The sequence below is a fragment of the Ascaphus truei genome, chromosome 3 (assembly GCF_040206685.1).
Source record: "Ascaphus truei isolate aAscTru1 chromosome 3, aAscTru1.hap1, whole genome shotgun sequence".
In the NCBI taxonomy this organism is placed as follows: Eukaryota; Metazoa; Chordata; class Amphibia; order Anura; family Ascaphidae; genus Ascaphus; species Ascaphus truei.
In genome coordinates this window covers 268,594,332-268,610,490 of record NC_134485.1, presented here as the reverse complement: position 1 = coordinate 268,610,490, position 16,159 = coordinate 268,594,332, and the positions used below count along the sequence as shown (strand labels likewise).

The 16,159-nt window shown below is 40.1% G+C and overlaps 1 protein-coding gene across 1 annotated transcript in view; it reads left to right on the top strand.

Annotated features, from left to right (window-relative positions):
* Positions 1–13,937, top strand: part of ITGBL1 (integrin subunit beta like 1) — a 253,284-nt gene extending 239,347 nt beyond the window's left edge. The window contains exons 10-11 of the mRNA XM_075590762.1: positions 6,709–6,822; positions 13,219–13,937. Coding sequence (XP_075446877.1) covers positions 6,709–6,822; positions 13,219–13,310 — 206 coding nt within the window. The 3' untranslated portion in view covers positions 13,311–13,937. The remainder of the gene's footprint in view (positions 1–6,708; positions 6,823–13,218) is intronic.
* The last annotated feature ends 2,222 nt before the right edge of the window (positions 13,938–16,159 follow it).

Genomic DNA, 16,159 nt, shown 5'->3' with positions numbered 1-16,159 from the left:
GCGCCTTGCGGTTCCTCTGCTCTCCACAGTCACTGAACTTCCTTGTACATGTGGAAACCTCACGTGATGGCTCCCAGTCTCAGTTGTAGCAGCTCCCAATAACACAGGGATCCGGCTATTTGGAGTGGTCTGTTTTTGTGTGTATGCTGATAGAATTGTTTTCTCTATCTTATTTGCATTTCTGTGCCATCCAGCATACACATTTACTCATTATCTCATCCTTGATTTTCTGCTGGAGTGATTTGAGTATATTGTGTGTTCCCCCACCTGGTTTATTTGCATGTGGGAGACTTGATTATTTGCATCATTTATTTTTTGAGGCTATCACTGTGTACTATTATAGGTGTTTTTACACTTATCAAGACAGAGTTGCACTATTACTGTGTGTTTTGTTTTTCATGTCACTACCGGTGCCTTGCGCTCCCTGACTTCCCTACACCAGAACATTTTAAGGATCATCAAGGAAGGTCCAGCGAGGCTTGAGCTGCATTTTGTCACCGTTTGTATATTTTCTATTTTTATTTCTTTTTAATTGCACCATTTATTGTGGTTTTTATAGTGTATATCCGAGACACTCATAGGAGCGCCTGGTGAACTTTTGTTTCCATTCTCAACCAATTAGATTGTAAGCTCTTCAATGCTTTTTTCAGTGGAAACATCTTTTGATATCTTCACATACAATAAAAAGATGGGAAAAAGTTAGGGAATAATTTATGGTATGGAACCATTAGTTTATATAGGGTAAAACGGGACGATAGACAGCACTCTGATAGTGTTAAATTTATGCAATTGCAGAGTGCACGGAACAAAAGGGGACCCTTATTCCCCTTTATAGTACTAACAAATCTACGTAAGTACCAGCACTCACTGTCTAATAGCTAAATGATGAAAACAGTTGTAATGCAGAATAAACATTTAATAATTAAACAAAACCAGAAATAAATCAAATGTGTTTGCAGAAACCAGTATCACAAATGGGCATGTCACAGTTGCTTTCTTGCAAGCTGTGCTCAGCCTTTACTGTACCATTGCCCACAGTTTCTTGTGGTACTTGAACTACTGGCATTGACTTTAGTGGATTCTTGCTGCCCTGCTATTAGCCGTTTAGCTGTATTTAGCCTACACTGTATGTTTGCTATCTATTTTCAGGGGTGTATGATTTGACCAGTTATAGGGGAAGGGAGGCTTAGGGAAGTACCTCTGGGACCTTTTGGACCAGGGGGAATGGGTCAGATGAAGAGGTAGTCCCTCGAAACGTCGTCCCCTAGCATACTTTCCGTTCTCTGTTTTTTGTGTATATTCCTCGTGTTTCATGTTTTTTCCCCTTTTCCTTCCCCCCCCCCCCCCCTCACTTTGTGACTTGCCCATTTGTGATACTGGTTTCTGCAAACACATTTGATTTATTTCTGGTTTTGTTTTATTATTAAATGTTTATTCTGCATTACAACTGTTTTCATCATTTAGCCATTAGACAGTGAGTGCTGGCACTTACGTAGACTTGTTAGTTTATATAGATTGTAAGCTCTTTGGATGCCCTTTCCTAATGTTACTTTCATGTCTGAAGCGCTTATTCCCACTACGTGTTATATTATTATGTCACATGTATTACTGCTGTGAAGAGCTATGTTCGTTGATGGCACCATATAAATAAAGTTATACATACACACATACACACATACACACATACACACATACACACACACACACACACACATACACACATACACACATACACACATACACACATACACACATACACACATACACACACACACACACACACACACACACACACACACACACACACATACACACATACACACATACACACATACACACACACACACACACACATACACACATACACACATACATACCTTTTAGATAGATACTAACACAAACATTTTCCCTAAGGGCGGGTCCAAACTGCCGCAGACCACGCTGAGGCATCCGCGCGTGGCGCGATCACATTGCCTAAATGCATTGGTCGCGCCAGTAGACCACGCAGACGCAAGCAGGAGGGCGCGAATTGATCAAGAACACAGCAAGAAGAGAAGATCCCATAAACATTGCACTCAACCTCCGTTTCTAACTGGGAGTATAATAATCCTAAAAGAGAGAGAAATCCATCGCCACACATTTTAAATACATGTTTAATGATTATACAGACACAAAAGAAATTTCAATTTAAAACCTATCATTAGTAGCACATCTAGTGATATCTTTGACCTGGGGCTGGGATCATTCCCTATTTACCCCTATATATCAATATTGCTAGCTCCAGAATTAAACAGAATATTCTAAGGGCGCCCAAAGTTGACTTCCTTATATACATAACATATCCATAGTCCATTAAAGAGTAAACTGAAAATGCCTAATCAACAAGTGCATACAGTGTAGATATATATATATATATATATATATATATATATATATATATATATATATATAAAATATATAGTGATAATGAAAGCTTCTTAGGAAGGTCCCTATTGTAATCAAGGGACCATGAATAATTTACTGTGCTATAAGAATACAGCTCCTATTTCCAGGAGAGTAAAGTGTAAACCTTGCAACATAATTTCGCAAAGGGTGTGATACAGAACAATTGGCATAGACAGAATTACCCATATAATAACACATATACAGTAGACTGTAATGGTTAAACTTATCTTTTAGTGGTTGCCTTTTAAGCCCATACTTTGAATAGCTGGTTAAATACACATGGTGATATTGATACAGCTATTCATTTTAACACAACTGTTAATGGCAGTGATTTTAACATGAAACAGCTACAAACTTATATCCAAAAGTTTGCTGTTTCTAAATACTGCTAACAGATGTATCTTTGTTGCGCACAAGCAGTGTTGCTATATGATGATACAATATTGTGTGAGCAAGTAAAACTAATTTAGGCAGTTTACCACAATGATGCAATTTCTGATCTCTCTGCTAGTGTTTCCCTCGTTAATTCAATAATTAAGTTGTGGACCCACGCGGTAACCACTAGCAGAGAGATCAGAAATTGGATCATTGTGGTAAACTGCTACTAATGATACAGTAGAGGCAACTCTTATTCGAACAAAAACCAGTGGCAATTCCCCAAAAAATCCAGGAAACACCCATGTACATTCTGAATACATGCCTTAAACTTTCCTTAAACTAGCCCCAGCATTTCTGCATTGATTAATGGCCTATCAGATTAACAGCGGGGGTCCCTGGCAGTCCCATTCAAACTGAATTGGACTGCCAGGGATCCCTGCTGTGTTAATCCTATGGGTCGTTAGTCAATGCAGAAATGCCTTAAACGTGCCTCAAACTAGCCCAGAACATACCCAGCACATACCCAGCACATACCCAGAATGTAACCCGGCTAGTTTACGGCAAATGTTAGAATAAACGTTGCCTCTACTGTAGGTTTTAAATTGAAATTTCTTTTGTCTATATAATCATTAAACATTTATTTAAAATGTGTGAAGATTGATTTCTATCTCTTTTAGGATTATTATATTTCCAGTTATAAATGGAGGTTGAGTGCAATGTTTATGGTATATATATATGCTGAGTTCATATATTTTATCCCTATTTGCACCCCCACAACATTAAAAGACTGAGCAGGGGCCATCCCCCCCTTTTGTATCTCATTGAAATTAATTTCTTGGCGCGACAGGCAGGTCACATGAACGGTTCGTCCAATGAGGGTGAAACCAGCTCCGTGACGCCCCTAGGTACGCCCCCCTCGGCAAGTTCAGCATGGACGGAAAATGCATCCGCTTCACGCGAGTGACGTCACAGCCTTCGCACGCCTCCGCGCTGTATGGCCTTAGCCTAAGGCTTCAGTGAGGTAGCAACAATTTGTGCAGTAAGCCTATTGACCTAAAGTATAGGTTCTGGAAAGAGCGCATCATGTGCCTCCAATGGTGAAGTATTCATTTTTTTTATTAGTAGCAATATAAAAAGTTATGCATTCACATTTAAGTGCTTAATCAGTAATCATAGAGAATAAAGCCAGACCTGTGGTTCCAGGAGGGCTCCCCTTCTGTCCACCAATTGCAAGCTTCCACTCCTCACTTACATCGTTCCACTGGCTCTGGTGCTGTGGCGCAGTTAGGTCTTTCAAGCTGGGAGACGTCACCGGGAGACTGACTACTACGGATGCCGACTGGTCCTTTCTTCAGCACTCTCTCCATATCCATTAATTTGAATATCCCCTTCATATAGTGTGCGCAGGGTAGTATCTTTTTTGTGTGCCTATTGACGTAAAGACTATATTATATTGTATCTTATTCATATCACGATTAATTGGGATCTGCTAATATAACTCCATCCTTAAGATGATTGCAGCATTCCTACTCCACTTCATAAATACATATTTAACTCCATTCTTCAGCAAGGGGATTTATGAGGATGTTTACCCCACAGAAAATATTATAGAGGTGCAGACTATATTAGACATAGATGGTCTAGAAGAGGCCAGCCCCTCTCACTTACTGTATGCAGTGAGACAAATGTCCTTGCACTAATGTGTCATAAAACATTAGACAAACTTTCAAACACATTTTTGAGACACACACATATGAAAACCTGACTGACAGGATGATGTTTCCTCTAAAGAAAATGTTTTATTGGGCATATTCAATATTTTAACTGGGTCAGTGAATAGCAATGCTACTAATTTTCTACATTACAAGGCATGTATGGGCAAGCTGTAATGAATGCTCAAACTGTCTTATTATTAATTCAAATTAAACTGATCAATACTGTATGGACATCTATACTGTGTTAGACCACTATTCCTTTGGATAGATATTGGTTCTATAGGTTATCTTTTAGCCAAAGAAGAGTTTTATATAATAGGCAGACTGTCAAGAGTTATCTTATTAGTAATCATTCCAGATTATATAATAATTACTGCATTATAATGCTAAATACTCAAAAGCTAGGAGCTACTATAAGTCAAATGACAAATTCAACCCATAAAAACTTCAAAAAGGTTTCAGGACATTACAAAAGCAACCACTTCAGTACCAGTTCCAAGGTTTGTATTCTGCAATATTTCTCCACAACCAGAAGCTCAGCTCCTGACCACCACCTGGTTCAAAACATTAAAAAAAAATAGTCAGTGGTAGGATTGCTACTTTAAATATTTTACCATTTCAAGTATGTTTCTGGATTAATATGTTGCATCACATCTATGTGAACCATTTCAGTTGATTTTGCTGTCTCTCTAAATGGTAACATCAATCTAATTGCCCATGGAACGTTGGCAAAACAAAATGCTGGCTCATTAAAGAATGGATCCCCTTTGTTCTTATAGTTAAACACCAGAAAATAAGAACTTCTCTGTTTAGAAGTGCATCTATAAATAAATGAGTTACTAAACCCCTTTGCTAGTTGCCTTCTAGGAATGAGGAATCCCTTTATTTGTGAGTATAAAAGTCAATTTGACCTAGGATAAATGTTTTAGCAACTTCCTTTTAGATACAAAACACTTACCCAAAGTGTGTCTCATATCTAAGTTCTTTTAAGAAATTAAGGCTTTTGTTACCAACTTTGATTTCAATATTTTGATCTAAACTTAAGTAATTAACAGAATAAGAGAAGATCAATATTTAAGGAGGAACCCATTAGTCCAAGTGGACATAAGGTTTCAGTTAGGAAATAATTGTGAGAGAAATGTATAGAGGTCCTTCACTGAAAACGATTGAATTAGCTACAATAGTTTAAGAAATCGCATTAACTCAAAATACAAAGTGTTTTTTAGGTTCCAAAATGGGTCAAGTAAAAAGGTTAAAAGCAAAAAATGTCAAAGCAAAATACACACACCTTCGCTACATATAATAAAACAGTCTTTTCTTGATAAAACACTGAATAGTAATCACCCCGGTATCATAGCAACAGAAAGAAGACAACAGAGAATAACCCATAAAGAAAAAAAATCCTCTGTAACTTTGGGAGCTTTAGAAATCTTTCCCCTCCTACATCCCTTACATCCTCAACCAAATCACGCTAAAATAGTGTTAGACTAGGATTTTTAAACCCTATGTTGGCAAAAAGTCCAGCCTACCTGTGCCTCATTTGTCCAAAGATGCTTCCACTTTATTACCTGTTGAAATAGTTACTTTACAAATATGGTTTTACTACAGTATGTCACCATAGTGAGGACCTAGAGTAGGTCAAATATGTTAGATCAGCAAACTCCCTTGTATCTGGCACAATGCACTAAAGGCAAAATTAGCATGGGCAAGTGAAGACTTTCGAATGTATGCGCCATAGTATTCAAGCATTATCATTGTACCACTCATACTGTACAATGCATAGTCATGTTGTATGTGTTTAATATATTTAATAGAATGTCTTCTCCTTGATGTCCCTCTCTTTCGTCTTTTAGCATCTTTTTTTTCTGCCCGTCTTTCCACTGTATTTTTTGGCATGGAAACAGGCAGACTATTCCATACACCAAACACAGCTTTAAAGAGCTGTAGCTCGAAGAATATGATGACATAAAAATTGTATTTTGCAATGACATTCATTTTGTAATGCATTATACGATTTAGCTGCTTCAAAACAGTAGTTTGTGTTTTATTACAAATTATTAGGAATAAAAAGGAGGACTTGTGCCCTATCCATTTTACCAGACAATATCTATTCTCTTGTTTTAGTTTAACTGTAGCGTTATTGCAAGTAATAAGCCTTTTATTCTTTCAGGTTCCTGTCACTGTGGAAAGTGCATCTGTTCACCACAGGACTGGTATGTTTCAGGGGAATTCTGTGAATGCGATGACAGAGACTGCGATAAACATGATGGCCTTATTTGCACAGGTACACAGAATAGGAAAAATCAAAAGACTATTTACTAAGGGATTTACCAAAGGTTGATAAGTTTAGAAAATGCCATTATTGGTATAAAGCACCAATTGTATGTATTGTCCTATTTATTAATGCCATATCATAAACTGTAACGCAGCGATAAGCGTCTTTTTACAGCAGCAAATGTCAGCGTTTATTTGTAGAGTAGCACATGCAAATGCACACACAAATGTATGCCACCTCTAAGAAGTCCAAGTGGAGTTACTCATGGTTAGTTAGCTACCTGGGCTAATATCTGCACATATGGATGTTATGCTTTTTGTAGTTTATGGGTGTTTATTTTGTATAATACAATGAAAAAGTGCCCGGGCGCTACTTCAATACAGAGTGTTGGGGAAAACAAATGTATATAGATATTTAGACCTTATTGGGGTTTTGTTTCCCCTTAGCTTCGTGGTGCCCTCCTATGACTCAGATCCCAACAGGATCTATCCAGGATCCTTGGTGGTAATTGGAACACAAAAAAAGAAAGAAAGGGGAGCACAGTTTAAGGGATAGTGGAGGATATTAATATTCTCAACCAGGTATTGAGTTCGGGTGTATTAATACCCAAACAGATAATCTGGGCTATGATGTAAGGGGGGATGATGTGTCAAATAGTGTATAAATGTCACTTACACGGCCCTGTGCAAGTGCTATTGCATCAAGGTGTCTATTGTTCTTCCTTTGTTCTGCTGATATGGTGATCTTCCTTCCCTGGTCAGCACGGTGTCCTCCCTGCTCCTGCCTCCGTCTGCTCCCGCTCTGAGTCGCAGTGTTCCCTCAGAGCAATGGAACAAAGTTAGATCAAAACAAATGCAGGTATGAATACTTTATAATGGTGGCCGACATAGGGAATCAACAGATAAAGCATAATGAACTGCAAACACTCACACGGACCAGTGTGGGTGTGATCCTAAAATTGTATATTTTCTTCCCTCCAGAGTAGAAGTCTAGATGCCTTGAACTCACTCATAAAGCATCAACAGATTAGAGGGATGGTGGATGATAGAGCAAGTATAACTAAATCAAATTAATACTCACACGGGCTAGTGTGAGCGCACACTGATAAAGGTATCTTTGTCTCCTCTTGCAGAACCTCTGTACACTTCCATGATGGCTCTGTGACGCAGTGCTGAGACAAAGCTGGGATATCCCCTCCGTGTGGTGATGTGAGGGAATGGTAGTTCACACTGAAGCTTGAGTGAAGCCACTTCAGCGGGGATGCTTCAGCGAAGGTGCTGCAGCGCGTCAGGGAAAAGGCCAGGAGTCACAGGAACAAGAAGCTTCGGCGTGGCAGGTTTTTGGAAGGTGGGAACAGGAACAGAGAAGGACGGAGGCCACAGGAACAAGGGGTGCAGACACGCCACAGGAAACACTGGGGAAACCAGAGTAGCCGCTTCAGGACTGCAAAGGCGAAGTCTGCCAGGAACAAGAAAAGCAGCGCCGGGGCTACTATGCGAGGAGACCTTGGGATACAGGGGCTAGGAGCAGGGCACAAGGCACAAGGAGGCCTAGCAGGCCAAACAGAGAGTCTGTGACAAGCACAGTTACTTGGATTGCAAAGTCTATGTCCAGCCCTTTCCTGTTCCTGGCAGACTTCGCCTTTGCAGTCCTGAAGCGGCTACTCTGGTTTCCCCAGTGTTTCCTGTGGCGTGTCTGCATCCCTGGTTCCTGTTCCTGGTTCCTGTGTCCTTCTCTGTTCCTGTTCTCTCCTTCCAAAAACCCTGCCACGCCGAAGCTTCTTGTTCCTGTGACTCCTGGCCTTTTCCCTGACGCGCTGCAGCACCTTCACTGAAGCGTCCCCGCTGAAGTGGCTTCACTCAAGCTTACTGTAAGTATGAACTACTATTCATTCACATCACCACATGGAGGGGATATCCCAGCTTTGTCTCAGCACTGCGTCACAGAGCCATCATGGAAGTGTACAGAGGTTCTGCAAGAGGAGACAAAGATACCTTTATCAGTGTGCGCTCACACTAGCCCATGTGAGTACTAATTTGATTTATTTATACTTGCTCTATCATCCACCATCCCTATAATCTGTTGATGCTTTATGAGTGAGTTCAAGACATCTAGATTTCTACTCTGGAAGGAAGAAAAGATACCATTTTAGGATCACACCCACACTGGTCCGTGTGAGTGTTTGCAGTTCAATCTGCTTTATCTGTTGATTCCCTATGTCGGCCACCATTATAAAGTATTCATACCTGCATTTGTTTTGAGCTAACTTTGTTCCATTGCTCTGAGGGAACACTGCGACTCAGAGCGGGAGCAGACGGAGGCAGGAGCAGGGAGGACACCGTGCTGACCAGGGAAGGAAGATCGCCATATCAGCAGAACAAAGGAAGAACAAAAGACACCTTGAGCAATAGCACTTGAACAGGGCTGTGTAAGTGACATTTATACACTATTTGACACATCATCCCCCCTTACATCATAGCCCAGATTATCTGTTTGGGTATTAATACACCCGAACTCAATACCTGGTTGAGAATATTAATATTCTCTACTATCCCTTAACTTGTGCTCCCCTTTCTTTCTTTTTTGTGTGTTTATTTTGTATGTTAACACTTTTGATACCTGAAGGCATTCCTCTGCAATGCATTGGTAGCCTCAGAAGTCAAAGGCTTTAAATCAGCAAAATGTGAAAAATCCTATATGTTTTTATTTTAATCAATCATTTCTGTAGCATTAGATAATACTGTCTGATTTCTTTTTTAACTCCTCATGTCATTTTGTATGATTTTTTTAATGTACTGATCATTCTTTGGTTGCTACAGCAACCATTTAGAAAGTTATATCCACTTCATCTTTTGAAACAGGCTCTGACACACACCTTTTTGAGCTTTGCTCTTTGGCAACAAAGTATCCGTTGCTGTGTTCCAAACAGAAGACTGTCGATTACTCTGAAAGCTATAACATTAAGGCCTCAGACATAGTACAGGTGACCAAGCGTGTGATGCCACGCGTGCCTGTGCATGCCAAGATCCGTGGCCTGCAGTTTTGTGTGATGGGGGGTGGCGAGGGTGTAATTGGGGGCGTGCCCATGACATCACATGAGAGGTTCACCCTCATTGGCTAAGCCAAGTACGTGACCAGGCCTTCGCGCACACTATGCACATGCTCATTGGCTTCCATTGGTTTGTTTTTGACGCGAGCAACCTCGCTCGCGCCGTAGCAACCACTATGGACACAGCCTAATGTGTTACAATTTGTAATATAATTCAGTAATAATCCCCTCAGAAAAGGGCATTATTGGCCAGTAATGACCTGTTCTGAGGGGATTATTACTATTAAAGGCTAAATATAGGCTTTTTTTTTTTTAATAAATAATAGACACTTTTGTATAGTTATATAGATTTTTTTAATTAAAATAAAATGGTAAATACATTAAAGCACCTCTATATACACTTACACTGCAGCTATCTATATTCACACACTGCCGCCCCTCTGTGTACACACACACACACACACACACACACACACAACACACTGCAGCTCTACACACAGCTACACACACACACACACACACGCACACGCACACACACACACACACACACACACACACAACACAAACCGCTGCTACACACAAACTCTGTAGCTACATCCAAACTCTGCTGCTGCTACACACACATACAACACAACAGCACCATACACACTGCAGCTCTACACATATTCACACAAGCTGCAGTTTCAAACACAAGCTCTGCAGCTACATACACACACACACAAACACTGCAACACACACACACTCTGCAGCAGACACACACACAACTCTGCAGCAGACACACTAACACAAACTCTGCAGCAGACACACACACTCTGCAGTATACACACACAAAATCTGCAGCAGACACACACACAAACTCTGCAGCAGACACACACACACACACTCTGCAGCAGACACACACACTAGATAGACAGAAACTTCAGCTACAAACAAACTCTGCAGACAGACACTTACTTTGCAGCTACAAACACACTCTTCCCACTCCTTAATCAACTGTGTTCGGTGAGCTGTGTTCACAGAGGGATTGAGAGGAGTCACTGCTTGGCTGTTGCTTCCTGACCAATCCCCTGCCCTATCGCAGAGCTGTTCTGACATAAGGAAAAGCTGATTGGCTAGAAAGAAACACTTTGCAATCTGCCAAAAATTCCAGGCATTACTGAATGAATAAAGCCCAGAATTGTAACCAATCAGAAAGCAGGGATTTCAATAATACCCGGAATTTTACAGCTTTAGCCTATAATGTTACATATCAGCTGCAGCATTTCACGATCAGAATTTTTACAGATTTATAACAGGAGCACTAAACGATTACCAGCTGGATGTAGAATGATACATTTTCACATGATTTACATATACAAATAAAAAAAAAAAAAAAAGGGGGAGTTTAGTTTTGCGGCTTTAAATAATTTTCTGCCATAGTGTTTTATAAGAAACCCTTTTACATGACGCTATGGTCGAAAAGTGGATTACAGTATTTCCCCTCCCCACAATTACATAAGTAGAGCATATCAACTCAGATTAAATGACGTTTATTTGTCACTAGTGTTGCTTAACGCTGCAATAACACAATTTTCATATATGCAAATGATAATGCATATCGCATCCCATTTTTGAATAAATAATTCTTAGTGAATATGGCAATAATTCTAAAAAAGTATTGTTGCATTTTTTGCATTGTTTTTAACGCCAAATTTTAACACAGCTATAGCAGCCTTTAGTAAATCTATTAGAGAGGGTTGGGATTCCTTATGTGTCTGACCTCAGACGCACTATTAGAGAGGGTTGGGTTCCTTACAATGCATCTGCTCAGACGCGCTATTAGAGAGGGTTGGGGTTCCTTACAATGCATCTGATCTCAGACGCGCTATTAGAGAGTGTTGGGGTTCCTCAGAATTTTACAATTTAATTATAATGTTCCTTTTACAAAAACACGTTAAAAACACTGGCATACAGTAATTGACATTGCGGCAGCATGCATGCCCTTTTTTACCTAAGAACTTGAAAGCAAGTCTTGTTGTTGACTACACATCTGACATAGAGAAACACAACAGCATATGAGGTATTGGGGTGTGGTCATCATCAAGTGTATGCATGTTGCAGTTTACAGTACATTTCCACTTTTTCTGCTTGCACTGGCCTTGCTTGCTTTGTCTTCAGTTTCCTGGCAATTTAGTCACCACTGCACCCCAAGCATAAACTGCATTCTGCCACGGTATTCCATGCTGTGCTAGCTATTCTAGTTAACTGGGTGAAAAGATGACAACTGGACATTTAATAGCCTTACTCTTCCCTACTGTTCTGTTTTTCTGCCAGTTTCAAGAAAGCATGGTGAGGAAAAACCTTTCCCCTTTTTGTTTATCTTCTTCTTTTTTAAATGATGTATTTTTACGCTATAAACTTAATGCTACATGCCCATATACATCAGTGTATTGCTCTTTAATTTAATGAGTAATATACCCATTTAGCATTGAATTTGTTAACCTGTTTGTATAGTGTGGACTAATTCATATTACTGTACATTGCAGAAAAACTTGTTTTGAAGAAATACTGTAACTGTGCTATTATGATATGTAAAAGTGTAAGTAATGTACCATTGGTATCTTCTTCACGTAGTTTGCAAATGTATTTTGATAGGATAGCAGATGATGCTAATTGCACATATTTAGGTATAGATGATGCATGGTGAAACTGGAGAGGTTTCTACCACTTTGCATTCTGTTAAAGAGATTCAAATACTGATGATGTAGGGATGAGTAGCTTTCTGATTAAAGCAGTGGGAGATTCCAATTGCCAACTCAGAGTTCTCTAAGTCTCTTTATCTTAGGTAATTGAAGTGTAAGCTCTTCAGTATAGGAATTTATTTAAAAAAAAAAAAACCTTTAATGTTTTACAATATTACATTGCATAGTTTTAATATTTCAAAACACTACGACTGTCCATGGAGAAATTCAGAACCAGCTCTGCTGTTTTGTTTCACATTTGTGGTTGAAAGTGTTCGTGGAGTTGTTAGCAGAGCATTACTGAATGGGTTAACTTCAATCTTTAGGTGCACTGAGTGCAGATGAGTATAGCACTGAATCCATCTAACACACTATAATACTTGTGAGAAATAAAAGACAGCATGATTATAGTGTGCAGCACTTTGCTAAGAGCACAGCTGAAAAGATGCTATTAGTCGCTTGAAAGTCTATATTTTCAGTAGTTGCTAAATCAAATGCAAAGTGCTCCACACACAAAAAGAGAATATTTAAGGGACGTTATAGGGTTTCTGATTATGACCTGCTACTTCTTTCATAATGTATTTCAAGTAGTACATTTTGATTGTGACAATTAAACCCCTATTCAATTTGTTTCAGGCAACGGGATATGTAGCTGCGGAAACTGTGAATGCTGGGAAGGATGGAACGGAAATGCCTGCGAAATCTGGCTTGGGAGCGAAAACCCTTAACTACAGAAAAAGAAAAAAAATATTCAAGACGGGGTTCTTTTCTTTTTTTTCTTTCGGCTGCTAGAGAACATAAACAAACGCAAACAGAGTATAATAACCAGTACTAGGGATGCTTAAACAGACCGTCCTAGGTTTGTACAATGTTTTATTATTTCGTAGACCTATTTAAGCTCTGACTAACCATGACATATTTGCATCTGTGCAGTCTGTGATGGGAATAGTAGAAGAAAAGACTTTCTTGCATAATTCACATGGTTGTCAGATTATAACATCATCAGACCTGGTTAAAAACTACAGATGTATGAATTTGTTACCCATTTTAAAGCTACATAATAATACCGCGATGATATACAAAAGAAAGAGGTTGTAATATTTGATATTTATGCACCTACTGTAGTAATTACAGGCACGGGTCTGGAACCCAAGAATGATGACCATTCCACCATGATATATATTGCAATTGTTTTAATTGGTCATTTTAGTGGTTGTATTGTTATGTTATTTTGTGTTTTAGTGGTCTTACTACATTAATCTTAATGTATAACGTAGGATAAGTTCATCTCTCTGTAACAATAAAGAAATGATTATATGGATTGCTATTTGAATAAATATTATCCTAAGTGTGAATTGCATCTATGGTTTTTTCAAAAAAAATATGGCTTTTGTTACTAGCTTTGAGTTTCATTTATTTTGATCTAGATGGTAAGAAGTACAGTAATTAACATCATTAAGCAGGGGTAATATCTGATGAAGAGAGAAACCATAAGTCCGGGTATTGAGACGTCCTGTAAGTAGTAAAGTAGGAGTGAGGAAGAGACCTATCTAAGGCTCCGATCCAGATTATTGATTTAACGAGGAGTTAACCTAAGTTAATAACTGGTTAAGTTCTAAAGTGTATCTTCATAGCTCAGTAACCCAGTGTTAAGTGTTGTTTTCGGCTGGAAAGGGGTTAAGTATAGAGTTAACTATAAGAAGTTTGTCCCACAGTGCCATGGCTTAACCTTTGACAGACTTGACACAGAAGTGACTCTCAGTTCTGGTTGTCTGGTCTCCCTTCTGCGAATCCGCATTCCAGGCACTAAAGACAGCACTGGCCAGTGCTCCCATCCTAGCTGCACCGGACTATTCCCAAAAAAATTGGTGCAGACTGATGCCACGGAATATGGTATCGGTGCTGTGCTCAGCCAAGTGGGGGAGAAGGGGGGAGAGCATCCTGTGGTGTACCTGAGAAGAAAGCTGCTGCCCAGGGAAGTGGCTTTTGCCACTTTTGAAAAGGAGTGCTTGGCAATCATATGGGCTCTACGTAAACTACAGCCCTATTTATATGGTCACTGTTCACCGTGATCACGGATCACAATCCCTTGCGTTGGCTACAACGGGTGTCCGGTGAGAATGCCAAACTGCTGCACTGGTGTCTTGCCCTGCAAGAATTTGACATCACTATCCAGCACAAGAAGGGTAGCGAGCATGGCAATGCGGATGGACTATCCCGCCAGGGCAGTCCCAGTGAGCCGTAACCTCAAGAGGTGTCCGGCCCGTCAAACCGCCGGACAAGGTGGTTGTAACAGCGCCTACACTTTGAGGTGGGGAGGTGTGACGGTGAGGGGGTACCCAGGCCTATAATAAAGGTGTTATGCCGGCTGGGTGCCCCTGAGCCATATTGGGGAATTTGAAGTGTCAGCTCTGCAACCCAGTTATGGCATGTGAACTGTATTTTAATAAAGAGGTATGTGTGTTTTACTATTCCAGGAGTGACAACCAGTGGAGATTTGCAGGACATGAGTTTCAAGGATGATTTTACGGTAAAATGTTGTCAGGGTGAGTTTGGGTAGAAGGGGCCAGACTTGCTGGTTACCCCAAAACATGTACCCAGGAATAGGAAGCAGTTAGTGGCTCACCGCCAGATCTCCCTGTTTCAGTACAGACCAGAACAGTAAGACCAGGCAGGGGGAAATCACATTCCATATGCCCAAACCCCCAGAAATCAGTGTAGGGGTTCGAAGTATATCTCATTAGGTATAAGGTGTCGAGAGGGAATTATTTTCTAAGTGATAATGTGGAATGTTTTACCTTTAAGATAAAGTGAGGAAATGTTTCTAAGTCCAGCGCTTAAAGAATAAAAGAGGCTTTTTGCTAGGAAGCTCCTAGCGCTCTGAAACTTGCTGTGCGCATAGTTCAGGGAGAAACATGTAAAACGACCATAACTTAATTTTTATAGCGTTTTATAAAAATTGATGCAAGAAAGTCCCCCTAAATTCGTGTATTAAACATGATAGGAATAATTGGGCTTTCATTCAGAACACCGGAGACAGGGAAAGAATCATTTATTATTGCACCTCACTTAGTATGCGTGTAGTGACTCACTGTAAATGAGCTGAGGATGTGCAGCTCCGGATTCTAAGACATCCCGCTGGCTTGATGCCACAATGTCTGTAAAAGTCCGGAGTTGAAAGGGCTCAGTGTCTCTGAGGTGTCAGGGTGTGTGAGGTAGCCCAAGTACCCCCATCCTAATGTGAAGTCTGTGCAGTTTGGCAAATGGTTGCCAGCCCAAACTTACTGTCGCCAGGTAGAGGGGCTGGGTCTCATATGCTAAGAAGCAAAGGTGCTAATTTCGCGCATTCCCTTAGCAGAATAAGAAGCCCCCTCTGCCAGGTGTCTGAGGTATTGGAAACTCTGGGATAGGTGGGAAAAGTTATTCCCACAGAGAGATTGGCTGCCCTGGTTAGGTATAGGGTTTTGAACCTTATAAAAAAACCTGCTGCCCATCAGGAAATCAAATTTACCTAAGATGCATAAGATTCATCAAGCTTCATAATTGTCATCAAGATTCCAAGTGCCATTACAGCAGC